The 15,245-nt window shown below is 36.8% G+C and overlaps 1 protein-coding gene across 5 annotated transcripts in view; it reads right to left on the bottom strand.

Annotated features, from left to right (window-relative positions):
• Positions 1 to 3,567: 3,567 nt before the first annotated feature.
• Positions 3,568 to 15,245, bottom strand: part of slc20a2 (solute carrier family 20 member 2) — a 34,267-nt gene continuing 22,589 nt past the window's right edge. For 4 of the 5 annotated variants that reach the window (XM_039680037.2, XM_039680027.2, XM_039680056.2 and 1 more), the window contains exons 9-11: positions 13,962 to 14,147; positions 12,163 to 12,247; positions 3,568 to 7,553 (exon numbers count right to left, since the gene is read on the bottom strand). In XM_039680037.2, the coding sequence (XP_039535971.1) occupies positions 7,389 to 7,553; positions 12,163 to 12,247; positions 13,962 to 14,147 (436 nt within the window). In that variant the 3' untranslated portion in view covers positions 3,568 to 7,388. Of the gene's footprint in view, positions 7,554 to 10,652; positions 10,738 to 12,162; positions 12,248 to 13,961; positions 14,148 to 15,245 lie in introns of all 5 variants that reach the window. The other variant, XM_039680065.2, reaches the window with a different exon arrangement.

The following is a 15,245-nucleotide window of genomic DNA, read 5'->3' as shown; positions in this document are numbered from 1 at the left end:
AAAAAAAAAAACGTAAGGGGTACCACTGTCGTTTTTTTTCGCGCCGAATTTTTGAGTTTCGATATCTCAGCTCTGGAAGGGGCTAGAGCCTCCATTTTTGCACTCAGGTCTAAGTCTCATGGCCCTCTATCAGAATCCAGAGTTTTGGGAAGATTGGAGAAACTTAATTTTTCGCCCAAAAACAAAAAAACGTAAGGGGTACCACTGTCGTTTTTTTTTTCGGGCCGAATTTTGAGTTTCGATATCTCAGCTCTGGAAGGGGCTAGAGCCTCCATTTTTGCACTCAGGTCTAAGTCTCATGGCCCTCTATCAGAATCCAGAGTTTTGGGAAGATTGGAGAAACTTAATTTTTCGCCCAAAAAAAAAAAAAAAACGTAAGGGGTACCACTGTCGTTTTTTTTTCGGGCCGAATCTTTGAGTTTCGATATCTCAGCTCTGGAAGGGGCTAGAGCCTCCATTTTTGCACTCAGGTCTAAGTCTCATGGCCCTCTATCATAATCCAGAGTTTTGGGAAGATTGTAGAAACTTAATTTTTCGCCCAAAAAAAAAAAACGTAAGGGGTACCACTGTCGTTTTTTTTTCGGGCCGCATTTTTGAGTTTCGATATCTCAGCTCTGGAAGGGGCTAGAGCCTCCATTTTTGCACTCAGGTCTAAGTCTCATGGCCCTCTATCAGAATCCAGAGTTTTGGGAAGATTGGAGAAACTTAATTTTTCGCCCAAAAAAAAAAAACGTAAGGGGTACCACTGTCGTTTTTTTTTTTCGGGCCGAATTTTTGAGTTTCGATATCTCAGCTCTGGAAGGGGCTAGAGCCTCCATTTTTGCACTCAGGTCTAAGTCTCATGGCCCTCTATCAGAATCCAGAGTTTTGGGAAGATTGGAGAAACTTAATTTTTCGCCCAAAAAAAAAAACGTAAGGGGTACCACTGTCGTTTTTTTTCGCGCCGAATTTTTGAGTTTCGATATCTCAGCTCTGGAAGGGGCTAGAGCCTCCATTTTTGCACTCAGGTCTAAGTCTCATGGCCCTCTATCAGAATCCAGAGTTTTGGGAAGATTGGAGAAACTTAATTTTTCGCCCAAAAACAAAAAAACGTAAGGGGTACCACTGTCGTTTTTTTTTCGGGCCGAATTTTTGAGTTTCGATATCTCAGCTCTGGAAGGGGCTAGAGCCTCCATTTTTGCACTCAGGTCTAAGTCTCATGGCCCTCTATCAGAATCCAGAGTTTTGGGAAGATTGGAGAAACTTAATTTTTCGCCCAAAAAAAAAAAAAACGTAAGGGGTACCACTGTCGTTTTTTTTTTCGGGCCGAATCTTTGAGTTTCGATATCTCAGCTCTGGAAGGGGCTAGAGCCTCCATTTTTGCACTCAGGTCTAAGTCTCATGGCCCTCTATCATAATCCAGAGTTTTGGGAAGATTGGAGAAACTTAATTTTTCGCCCAAAAAAAAAAAAACGTAAGGGGTACCACTGTCGTTTTTTTTTTCGGGCCGCATTTTTGAGTTTTGATATCTCAGCTCTGGAAGGGGCTAGAGCCTCCATTTTTGCACTCAGGTCTAAGTCTCATGGCCCTCTATCAGAATCCAGAGTTTTGGGAAGATTGGAGAAACTTAGTTTTTCACCCAAACAAAAAAAACGTAAGGGGTACCACTGTCGTTTTTTTTTCGGGCCGAATTTTTGAGTTTCGATATCTCAGCTCTGGAAGGGGCTAGAGCCTCCATTTTTGCACTCAGGTCTAAGTCTCATGGCCCTCTATCAGAATCCAGAGTTTTGAGAAGATTGGAGAAACTTAATTTTTCGCCCGAAAAAAAAACGAAAGGGGTACCACTGTCGTTTTTTTTTTTTTTGGGTCGAAATTTTAAATTTCGATATCTCAGCTCTGGAAGGGTCTAGAGCCTCCATTTTTGTACTCAGGTTTAAGTCTCATGGCCCTCTATCAGAATCCAGAGTTTTGAGAGGATTGGAGAAACTTCATTTTTCGCCCGAAAAAAAAAAACGAAAGGGGTACCACTGTCGTTTTTTTTTTTTTGGGTCGAAATTTTGAGTTTCGATATCTCAGCTCTGGAAGGGTCTAGAGCCTCCATTTTTGCACTCAGGTCTAAGTCTCATGGACCTCTATCAGAATCCAGAGTTTTGAGAAGATTGGGGATACTTAATTTTTCGCCCGAAAAAAAAAAACGAAAGGGGTACCACTGTCGTTTTTTTTTCGGGCCGAATTTTTGAGTTTCGATATCTCAGCTCTGGAAGGGGCTAGAGCCTCCATTTTTGCACTCAGGTCTAAGTCTCATGGCCCTCTATCAGAATCCAGAGTTTTGGGAAGATTGGAGAAACTTAATTTTTCGCCCAAAAAAAAAAAAACGTAAGGGGTACCACTGTCGTTTTTTTTTTCGGGCCGAATCTTTGAGTTTCGATATCTCAGCTCTGGAAGGGGCTAGAGCCTCCATTTTTGCACTCAGGTCTAAGTCTCATGGCCCTCTATCATAATCCAGAGTTTTGGGAAGATTGGAGAAACTTAATTTTTCGCCCAAAAAAAAAAAACGTAAGGGGTACCACTGTCGTTTTTTTTTTCGGGCCGAATCTTTGAGTTTCGATATCTCAGCTCTGGAAGGGGCTAGAGCCTCCATTTTTGCACTCAGGTCTAAGTCTCATGGCCCTCTATCATAATCCAGAGTTTTGGGAAGATTGGAGAAACTTAATTTTTCGCCCAAAAAAAAAAAACGTAAGGGGTACCACTGTCGTTTTTTTTTTCGGGCCGCATTTTTGAGTTTTGATATCTCAGCTCTGGAAGGGGCTAGAGCCTCCATTTTTGCACTCAGGTTTAAGTCTCATGGCCCTCTATCAAAATCCAGAGTTTTGAGAGGATTGGAGAAACTTCATTTTTCGCCCGAAAAAAAAAACGAAAGGGGTACCACTGTCGTTTTTTTTTTTCGGGTCGAAATTTTGTACAAATCACAAAGTCATATGAGACACAGCCATCTTTTACCTATATAAATATTAGGAACTATATTCTCAGAAGGCAGCACTGCTGCTTGGGTGGAGTGATAACCGCAGCACCTAGCAGTGCTTCGCCTTCTGAGAATATAGTTCCCAATATTTATACGGTTAAAGGATATCTGTGTCTCATATGACCTTGTTATTTGTACACTTTGTGACTATACAAATCACAACATGTAAATAGGAAAATTGCGTTTGTCTCTTATTGGGATTATGCTAGCTGTAGCCATTTACATACAGTTTTTACGCAAAGCTAGGCTAGCGGTGGGTGCGTCAGACAGAGTTACAGCACGCACGGAGATGAAAAAGGTGTGTATGGACTTATCTAACTCTGGGGGATACAGTGAATAAGCTAAAGTCCAAAAAAGTCGGAGTGTTCCTTTAAGCATTTGCCAATTTTAATCCAAACAGCAACTTTTTCCTATTTATTTATTTATTTTTTGTCCGGGCACTGTGCGTCCGTCCATATTAAGCTGGGTTGAGATAAAGCATTTTAAGACAGAAAAAAAAACAAAACAAAAAAAAACACACTTCAACTTTAAAACATCAACCAACAAATTAAAACAGGACATCAGAAGATTGTTATTCTTTGTAATTTTAATTCCCATAATTTAATTAGTTAAAATGCAGACAACTTTCACAAAAAAAGTTCCAAAAAGAAAGAATACAGCATTACAGTACATATGCAGATAAGGATTATTTTTTAAAATCTAAAGCCCTGTCTTCAGATGGTACCAGACAGTTAACAGCATAGCATTCACTTCATCATGGAAATAGAGACGGCACAGCAGGCAATCAGCAGGCCAGCAGAGGATTGGGCTACATTCTATTTTCAATTGCGGATAAGAACATGGAAACGTAAGTGATATTAGTACACTACGGGAGAATAGGCAGCCAAGGACAGTTATGAAACCTTTTGTTATCATGCCGGTTGAGGATATGAATGATTTTGTTTGTGCAACTCCTACCTAGTGATTTCTTTGGATATGTCCAATTATAAAATGTTCATCCAAAAAAAAAAAAAAGCACAAAATGGCAATGCACTGTGGCTAAAATGCCATTCTTTGATCATGTAACTCAGAACTAAGTCAGTGGCCAAACTACTGCAGCCCAATGTTCAGTTACACAAATACCTGAACGCAGACGATTGCTAAATTAAACGCAACTCGCATTTCCTGTGTTGTACAAGGGATGCTACGGAGCCCCTAAAGGGATATGGTGAAGGAAAAAATATGAGATGGGAGGGAAAAGGTGAGATATTTCACCTCCCCAAGAAACGTTTGTGCACTCGCTCTCAAAACTTTTGAGTTCTTTGCAAGCGAGCGCAAAGTTTCTAGGGGTACATCACTTTTAAATGAACTAAATTTCTCAATTAAATTCTCTTCCAACTGTTGCTTTATCAAAAAAGTAGTACAAGTCAATTTTTCTAGCAAATTACTTCTTAACATTTGGTTTAATGTTAGATCTATTTGAAAGCAACTAAATCACCCCCTTTAGGCAACACACAAGCGCATGTGTGCTGGTCAAACCCAGAGCATCTGAATTCGTGTACTAGTGTAAAGTTTTTCTGGCTTTTTATTTTTATGAATGATTTCGCTGGTGTGATTTCGCTATACAACTAACCAAGTCGTAGCAGAAAGGCTGATTACATCGCCAGTTTGATGCAAAATATCGGATGCATGTTAGTAAAACTTTTCGCTGTGCCCGTCTGACTCTCAACATTGGTAACGCCACTGCTGGTGAAGGTCCGATTGACCACAGTCTGGCAGCTTAATATTGCATTTCAGGGAAACAAAATTACAAAGGTATTCAACCTTACTTCTCAAAAAATAATCATGAAAAACTGTTGAATTTTAACAACTCACAACCTCTCTCTGTCACGCAAGGGAGAGAGATGTCCCTAGGCAAGAAAAAACAATGGATATATGGAACCAATCCACATTACTAACCCCTGTCTTACTCTTTTGCGATTAAATCATCTTTAAGAAAATGTTCAGTGCTATTCAACACTGCATTTCCTTATAATAGTTACTGGTACTTCCACATAATCGCTGCTCAGGAGCCCAGTTTACTCTCCACGTAAGAAGTCGCCACCTAGGTAAAACTTATATATGTAGAAAAATATAGTTTAATGAAATTTATATATCTATTCATTTCTCTCTTTTTTTTCTTTTTTTAAATCTTATCCACCATGTAAAGTTGTGTACTACAAATAGCAGTGTGAGTAACACAGGATCATGATGGATCACACTGCTAAAACACAAAATGACATGAAACACCTTTGCACTATGCCTGGTTATTTCATATTTAATTTGTGATTATTAGTTAGTTGATTGGCATATTTAGGCAAGTTATTCTACAATATGATTACAATGTAAACACCACAGTACTGAAGTTACTGTATCCAACAAACGGTAAAGCACAACATTACAAGGCAAATGGCCATTTAAGCATAGATTTGTTCTTGATGAAAAATAAAAACAAAATTAATACACACACTCACACACAAAAAGAAACAGCAACACTTTGCATTGGTTATAAGCCACACGTTTGTACAGTTTCCAAATCAGGTGACTATCCCGAGGCAGATTACAATGGTGTCTGACAAACATCTAAGCTCAGTTCAGCTGATATACCATGATCATTTTTTTGGACGGAAATCATGAGACTTTTTGGTTTCTTGTGGTGTCAGGGCCACAAATATGTCGTTACATCTTGACCTGATGTTAAAAAAAGTTCCTCTTCTGATAAAGCTCAATGTGATATCAGTACTGAAGGCTTTATCAGTGAGGCTGAATCAAGTAACTGGATGCTGATGTGAGATTCACCGATAGCCAGACCCCAGCATCTAATACTGCCTCTCCAAAAAAAAAAAAAAAAATACATCTATGTGAACTGGTTAAATCTACGTTTGTGTGTTTGTGCTGGATTAATGGGTTCACCCAAGGGCCCGTTAGGGGATTTTGGCTGTTCCGGCACATACAGGTTTTTATATTGGCATCTTCCATTGGGCTCGAAGACCATTTTATACCAGGGCTAGACAGAACTACTAGCATCCTTTATATACTTTCCGCAATACAGAGATAAACGGATCTCTTTTGTTTGGACATCATTTAGATTGTTATAATTACAAACACCGTCAAAGAGTTTGGCAATTAAACTTGACCATCAGAATCTTTGGCTATTTTCCAAAAAGGGAATCAAATCAAATGAGTTCAAATCACCTATTGATGTGTATGGATTAAAAAAAGTTTACATTTAATACCTCAGATATGTTTCTTTATCCCCTCGTTAAGTTTGGTGAATTCCTAACTTTTCACTGACATGGGAATCTTCTAGGTTAGTCGATTGGAGAAAAAAAAAAAGGTAAATCATTTTGAAGTTATTCTCGAAATACCCTAACAGGATTATGAATGTAGCGTCTTGTCATAGGAAAGTAAATCTTTCATATTTGATCATTTTCATATGCTTGGAAGAGCATACGTTTCATGCAACTACCAAACCTGGTCTAAAGTCTCCTTACATGTAACAATATAAGACCTCGAAATAAGACATAACTAAAAATCTAAAATCCAAAGCTGAATATATACACAGTAGAAATTATAGTAGTATACATAGTTCAAAACCTTTGTTTTTAAAAAAAAAAAAAAAAAAGTCTGAACGGTAACATATCGAAAAATAAATACAACAATAAAAGAACAGGGAATTCTTGCACATTCTCCACCCAAAAATTTATAAATCTTATAATATGTCATGTATTATGAGATAGCACAGTTTTGTCACTTGTCTTTTATGTGGCATAGAGAATTGACTGAGGTATGATTAACGTAGGTTTTGAACAGCAGGATGCTTCTCAGTGTCATTTACGCAGAAGTTTGATGTTTCAGCGAATGGCAATAAAGGTGCGGTTATAACACACCACACATGGCATATTTCAAAACATTACATTTAGAGGCCCAGGAATAGTTAACTATATTTTGTGCCAATATACTGTGAATTGTGCCATAAAAGTCCCGTTCCTTATGTACTGATATTTTATGTGAGATTGGCAGTTTGTGCACATCTGTCCAGTTCTGTCTACTCCTTTTGAACATGTAGGACCACAGATGTACAAGAACTATTTTTTGGAACCTTGACTTGTGGTTTATGGTAACATTTCAACAAAACAATGAGAAAAAAAAATGAAACGGAAATAAATACTCTTGACAAGATTAAGGATATTTAAGTCAAAGGATTCTGGACGCTTTCCCAGGCAGCATTTGAAGACTCTCTCTACCCTCTGGTTGTCCCCTTATATCATTTTTAATTTTTTTTTTGTTGTTGTTGTTGTTTCTGTCTCTGCTTTATTTTTTCATCATTACCCTCCTATACCTCCTTCTCTCTTCTCCATTTCCCATCTCAGACGTAAGGTAGTATGCCGTAGACGAACAGGGCCATGACAGCAGCGCTGAAGAGGCCTGCTAAAGGAACAGTGACAAACCAGGCCAGGAAGATGTTCCGGAAGAGACGCCAGTCCACAGCCTTCTTAGAGCGGATCCAGCCCACGGCCACCACTGAGCCCACCTGCACCCACAGCAGAAGCAAAATCAGCAGTAGCACGATACACAAACATGAAATGAAAGCAATAAAACATGGATTTCATCTTTCAGATATGGGGAACTAGGGATACAATATCTATGGAATGTATTTTGTTATTCCTGAAGGCTTTTGAAAGACCCCATGAAATCACAATCATAGTTTTATGTCCTGTTGAATCGGGACGTTATATTGGTGCATATTTAAGTTTTCACCACATTATTATTAGTTGGTCAAAAACAAAAGCGCTGGGGGCAACATAGTTTAGAAATTGAGACATCTTCTTGTTAACAGACTGAAATATACCAAGATATAATATTTCACAATATTTACAATAGGAAATTATATTTGAAGGCATAGTTCGCCCAAAACAGAAAATTCGGTCATCATTTACTCACTCTCACGTCATTCCAAATAGGTAATACTTTCGTTAATCTTTGAAAAACAAATGCAGATATTTTTTGTCGATTGTTTTTTGTGGTTGTGTCACTTCAACCACATCATATGAATAAAGCAATTTAATCCAAGTCTTCTGAAGGTACCAGATTTTTTTTTATATGATGAGCAGATTTAAATTAGGTTACATTTCGTTTTATTCAATTATAAATTTGGTTTGTTCAATTGTATTTTAATTGGGTTTTATGTCCGTACACCTAACAACATCAGTTGGCATGATGTTTGGAATGACTTTTCGTAAGGATAACGCATGACATCGGTTTAATGGAAACATAGCAATTATCGCAAAAGTTATGCACAAATCTTTAATGGAAACCAGGCTTGTCTTTAGCAAACTGAATGTTCAGAAAGCCAGCAAAAATTATTACTATATGGATCACATTTTACATTGCCACCACGAATATATAGGGAATATTCGCACAATTATATATTATAGAGAGCATTTTAGCAAACAAAAAGCTCTGACTAGCAATACATGGCTTCAAAGCTAACAGACATGAGCTAAAAGCCTGAAAACTCCAATTTTGATTTCATAGGGTCATGTGCTTAATATGTCTCCTGAATACACTGACATAGCACAATTAATAATCAAATCCATGTATTTTGTTAAGTACTGGGGGGCAGTGGTTAGTTAGAGGACACAAAGTACCACATGGTTTGAAATTAAGCTTTCTTTTCCTTTATAAATGCCAGGTCAATCCTCAGTAAATTACAATTCAGACCTAGTGTCCAGTGCTTTTAAAAAAGCCATTATTCTGCACTGTATTAGCCACGTTCTCCTTTTGCTTGAAAGGTAAAGTCATGTCATGTCCTGCCTACCACAGGGCAGCGGGAGGAGTAACATTTCCATACATGCTGTGTGACTCAGGGGTGCTGGTGACAGGTGTTGTGCTAGATACAAGAGCGATCTGGCTGTTCTTATACGGTCATTGTAACCGAAGCCTCCGTCACAGGGGGGACTAAATCTGGAGCAAAAGTCAACCCAAAGTCAACAACAGAGAATAAAAGACTTCGGGCCTTTAATTCTCCCATGACTTTCTTCAACCTTTAAACCCCTTGAACTATGCAAACTTGGATGTAACCTGTTGGCCATGCAACTAATCCACAAATTCAAGACAAGTATCAAGATCTTTCTGTGAATTTGGTGGTATCATTTGTTTAGCAAACAAGCAACTCAGTTTCTTGAGGTTTTAATCAATATACACCTGATGAAGATGAGACTCCTCCACAGCTGACAAGTGTTTGTTAAGGTTTTAAAATTATCCAATATAGGTGGCTTTAATGCACAAAACTTACTGCCTGAACGGCCTGGCAACTCATATTTTGGATGCTATGACACAAGCAACACATTCCCAAAAGTAATGCTGATAATTTGAATACCCAAACTAGGGCTGTCAATTGATAAAAAAAAAAAAAATGTGCTTAACCCCATAATGGATGAATGGATAAAACTAAATTGAGCTGCTAGTCAATGGCAGTGTTATTGTTACCTTAAAACTAAAACTCATTTTCAATATTGAAATAAAATTTAAATAAAATAAAATATAAATATTAGATGAAAAAGGAAAAAAAGGGGGAAATTAATAAAAATGACAAAAGCACACAAATTACTAAAACAATCTAAAATGAAAATTGAAAAAATTAGAAATAATTAAAAATATGAATACAAACAATATAATAAATACTACAATCATTTATAAATAATAGTAAAATAACACTGGATTCATAAATTCTGCATTTAAACATTTAACTGTTGGATATAGAGTTGGGTATTGGGTTGAATTTAAGCGATTCTGATCCTGCTTATCGATTCCCGGATTTGATTGCAGTAAACTTTTTGTTGCAGCAGATTTCCACGAACAAAAATCCTCAGCCTAAAGAACACTCACATTTTTCTATGGTTTTAACAAAAATAAAAGCCATGAAAGTAATTTGAAAATGATAGCCACTTTTTTCAAAAACACTGCCGGGGAAAGAGTTAACAATAAAATTGAAAGCGCTAATCCAAACTGTTAACATGTTAAATTGACAGCCCTAATCCAAATTAGCCTTAATCCAGCTTTTAAAGCACTGGAAAGATTTTACAAGATGTTTATAAATCTGAATTGAGGTCATGGAGTAGAATGAAGCCAAACATGCTTTTGAATTACAAAGCATCCCAGAGCCCCCTACAAAAAGCACACGCAAGAGAATAGAGAACACATAGAGGTCAGCTCATGTCCACTCCAGGGATTTGTATAGCAACTAAGTAAATAGCCTTATTTTTGTTTCGATTTTTGACTATAGGCGAGGTTGCTGAACAGTCAAGTTTTGGCTGACTGAACAGTTCAGGCTGCTGACCTATGGTAATGAGGAAACTGCAAGTGACATGGTGTGGTTAACACGTTTAGTGTCTCAACTACAATGTATGCACTACACAGCAACTTTAAAAAACAAAGACTTTGATTACTGCCTTTTCTTTCAAACAACTTAGTAGATGAAAAAAGAATGAATCAAAAAAGTGAATCAAAGCTGCAATCATGAAGTGACATGTTTTGCAGAGGTGAGCACTGATTGGCTGTTCGGTGATTATGCTAGTGAAGCTATGGGGTGGAGTTTAGCACTACCAAAGCTTCACTACTATACCAATACCTTGCAGTGGGTGGAGCTTATAGGAACGCCCACATTTGAGGCAACAAGCACGGTTAGAGCGCTCATTACTTCAATGCAAAATCCACTGTGACAAATGACAAGACAAAGACAAACAACAGATAAAATGTAAGAGACAGGCATAGCATGGAGCAAGACACCAGTGGCCCCGAGCATACGTGGACAAATACACAGCGACATGCCATGAGACAGATGAGGAGGGGACAAAGAGATGATGTGGTGAAGCATCACTTAAACACACATCTGTGAAGAGAAGACAGAGTTATTTCATTCTGTATGCAACAAGCCCACGTGCGAGAGAAGAGGGAGCGCTCGTCTTCATTTCTAAAGGGTCTGAGAGAGCCGTCTTAGCCTTGATGAGAAGGTTCATTGTACCAGGATTGACATCAGTGTGCACTAAAGCTGATTTATAACCATCAGAAACAGTGACTAAGCCAATGACATCAGTAACTGGGTGACTCACATCAGAGAACCTAGGAACCTAGAAAAAATGCAACAAATGCCAGTAAAAAATAGGTGCTTAACCTTCAGAAAATGTTGCTCATCCACTTCAGGTGGTAAAACAACATATTATATGAGATGCTTTATTTTATATTTGTATATACGTTTTGGAGATTTGTTTTCAACCTGTTGCTAAAACGTAGGTCATTTTGTCTAAGTTATGCCTAACAATGTGATCTATCAAAAGAAAAAGTCAATTTCATAATTTAAATAAAAATAAGACAATGTTTGTTGGTAGTTATTGACCAAGGTATTTCAGTATTATTCATATACTATTATAATATTTATTTTTATATTTTCAGCTGTCATTTTAATTTTAGTTGAAGTTTTAGTCATTTTATTATATGCTTTTGTTTTAGTTTGTCAATTTAGCATTTTAACTTGAGTTAGTTCCCGAGACAGCATTTCTAATATCTAAGTCTATTTTTAATAGTTTTAGTTAAATAACACTGATTATTGATCAACTTATATATTCTAAACTATATTTTTTACATAAATAAAAGAAAAGTATTGAAACAAATTCTTCTTACACTACATTAACTTTAATAGGGTACAATGGAGGAATGCAAAAATAAAAGTCTAATTTATTATAGTCTAGTCATAGTCTAGTATATATTTATTAAGAATTAATTATGCTTGTGGTAATTCAAGCTAAATAAGAATCTTCTACTTGTAAAATTCTATCATTGTATGATTTTAATTGTTAATATATACAGGATTCATTTTGAAACTCAAAACCATGTTCATTTTATGTTATCTAATAATTTTTCTAAGTACATGTGATTTGTGCGTTTATTGTAGCTGGACAGCACACCATTTTATAGGGTGTCAAGTGCTGCTGTTCATCATTATTTGTGATCCACAACAGCATCATATGCTGAAAGCTGTTTTTGGCTCTTGTTTCCTGTAAAAACAGACGGCTCCCTCCTCTCTCCGGTGGCATGCACACAACAACCCGAGGGGGCCAGCTGGGTTCTGACCCAATCTTTACCTTGCAGTGTGTCGTACTGATTGGAAGTCCGATATTGGACGCCAAAACAACAGTGAGTGCGGAGGCCAGTTCAATAGTGAATCCACTGCGGGGGGAGGGCAACAGAACACAACTTTATACAGTTACACCTGCAGTTAAACCAGTTATGACAATTCATGCCACTGAGAAAGGCTGGTACACACGTACAGCACGCGGGTCTAGAGGAGCAGAAACATTTCAACAGGCGTGCAAGAAGTCCAAAGGAGATGAAGGTGGTGTTTAGTAACAAGAAAACAGGGTTGACAGGTTTTCTGAGAGTATTTGCCTATGAAATGTGTGGGTGAGAGAGTAAACGTGTGTGTGTGTGTGTGTATATGCATGCAGGTGGAAACAGCAGCAGCCGTCTGGTGATTATGGTTGTGCTGAAATTGTGCTAATAAACTCTCCTGTGGCCTCTTAAAACACACACAGACAGCAGGAACACGTGGGTAAGATAAGCACTGTGAACAAACAAGCAGACAAACCATCCACAAAATCATGCAAACCCATCTAAACTGCGAGTTTTGAAATAATGCATAGTTCACTATCTCCTTGCATTATTACCAGGGTAAAGTGCCCCTATTATGCTCTTTCGGATATTACCTGTCATGCAGTGTGTGCTATAGCTGTTCGAGAATGTAAAAAGGTCTGAGAAGTTTCAAAAAGCAAATAAATGGAGTCATTGTCTCCCAAAAGAAAGAATCTATTCTGCCAGAAACGTGTCATCAGTAATTACAGTCTTAAATCCTGCACAAATCTATTTAGGTTTGTAACAAATTTGCATAATGCCAGCCTATGGTCTTCGTTGTCTACCCAGGAACCACAATCTACTTTGATGCTGAGATCATGCTGATTGTTATTTTTGTGAGCTATGCGAGGGAACATGGCTGGGAACATGGCCACCTGATCCACACTCACTTAGTATATACTGGAATGTCAGTGACCCTTCACTGTGAAACAATTACAGTAACCAACACATATCTCCAGAAACTGCTAATTTGCGAGCATATCAAAATAATTTACAAATGATACGATTTTAATTCTAAAAATGACATAATCACAATTAAGTTTAATGAATTTTCCTTTTTTGTTAATGATTGTTGTAACTATAATTTCTTTATTAAAATTAACAATGCTATTCGCTATAATGCTACATAATTAGCAACCATACTACATTATTCATGCTACATTATTAAAGTTGTAATTCAATGGGATTTTTTTCACTAAAATTCCTGCCACTTAAAATATTAAAGAGAAAAAAGGTAATAATTGGAAGCTAGTTATTTTAGTTAAGATATTTAAGTTTTAAATATGGGTTTTTTTCTTATACAAACGCATCGTTTCAGAAGGTTTTTATTAACCCCCGGAGCCGTATGAATTACTTAAAGGGATACTCCACTTTTTTTGGAAATAGCCCCCCCCCCCAAATTGCATTTTTTCTCTTAAAAATTTGAACGTAGGGGCCGGCATATTCCTTTTTTGCCCAGAGCTCAGGATTGTCTTCCCCTGGCCCTGGCTGTCATTATAAAACTTGGAAGAGCCAGGATATTTTTAATATAACTTCAATTGTATTCGTCTGAATGAAGAAACTCATATAGACCTAGGATAGCTTGATGGTGTGTAAATCATGGGGTAATCAACATTTTTGGGTAAACTGTTCCTTTAGGAAGACTTCTTACACCACTGGATTAACCATTACATCTGCATGCAACAGAAGCACACACACACCAATCATCATGCACAAACGTCATGCCACATCTCTGCCAAAAAGCAGATCTCACCTGGAGGGGGTGATGGGAGTGAGGTCTTTGCCCATTGTCTGAATGACACGTCGACCCCAAACCCACAAACCAGCACAGATTCCCAAGCCGCCATAGAACAACAGCCAGATCGGTGTGGCCGCTTCCTGCATCACCCCACCCTGGTCGTAAATCAGCCACAGGGCCACCAAAGGACCAATTGCATTACTGTAGAAAAGACAAAACAAACATGTTCCCATGTGAAAATTAATACAATGAGAATACAAACTGTATAGAGATTAAGCCATGCGGTCTTTAAATCAACATATTGCTTTAACTCTGCTTGATCATGATTACTTTTTTTAGTTAAGTTTTAATTAAGGGCCTACAGTTCAAGTTTGGGTAGGTAAGATTTATTAATGTGTCTATTATTTCATCATCTTTTACAGCATCATATTTTGTGCTAGCAGAAGTGGCCATTTTTTTAAATGAATTTCTAAATTATATAAATGCACAATGAAATATAATTACTATTAAATATAGTATAATGAACTATTAGTACTACATTTTCAGTTTTTTTATATGTATTTTATATATACATAAACACAGTACAGGTCAAAAGTTTAGAAACATTACATTTTTTTTATGTTTTTGTCAGTCAGCATTTACTTGATAAAAAAATAATGTTTTTCTATTTTAATACACTGTAAAATATAGTTTATTTCTGTGATACAAAGCTGAATTTTAATCAGCCTATATTCCAGTCTTTAGTGTGACATTACCCTTCAGAAATAATTTTAATATGCTGATTTATTAATTTGGAAAAAAAAAAAAATATATATATATATATATATATATAATCTGTGATACTGTTCCCAGGATTCTTTGATGATAAAAAGTTTAAAAAAGAACAGCATTTACTTAAAATAGAAATATTTTGTAACTACCAACATTCAAAAGTTTGAAGTCAGTAATTTCTTTCTTTTTTTAATTTTACTTTTATTCAGCAAAGACGTGTTAAACTGATAAAAAAGTAAATATTCATATTGTTAGAAAGGATTTTGAATAAATTGTTCTTTAACTTTTAATTCATCAATGAATCCTTAAAAAGTATCACTTATAAAAAAATATTTATATTAAGCAGCACAACTGTTTCCAAAATGGATGATAACTGAGCATCAAATCAGCATTTTAGAATGATTTCTAAATGATCATGTGACACTAAAGACTGGAGTAATGGCTGATGAATGATTTCCATTACACGAGAGTAGATAAATAAACAGGAACATCCAAGGCACTCTCTTTAGAAAAGTTAAAAAGCCTTTA

This window comes from Pimephales promelas, chromosome 14 (assembly GCF_988280905.1).
Source record: "Pimephales promelas chromosome 14, fPimPro1.hap1.1, whole genome shotgun sequence".
Lineage (NCBI taxonomy): Eukaryota > Metazoa > Chordata > Actinopteri > Cypriniformes > Leuciscidae > Pimephales > Pimephales promelas.
The sequence above is the reverse complement of the archived record's forward strand: the minus strand, read 5'-3'. Positions and strand labels throughout refer to the sequence as shown.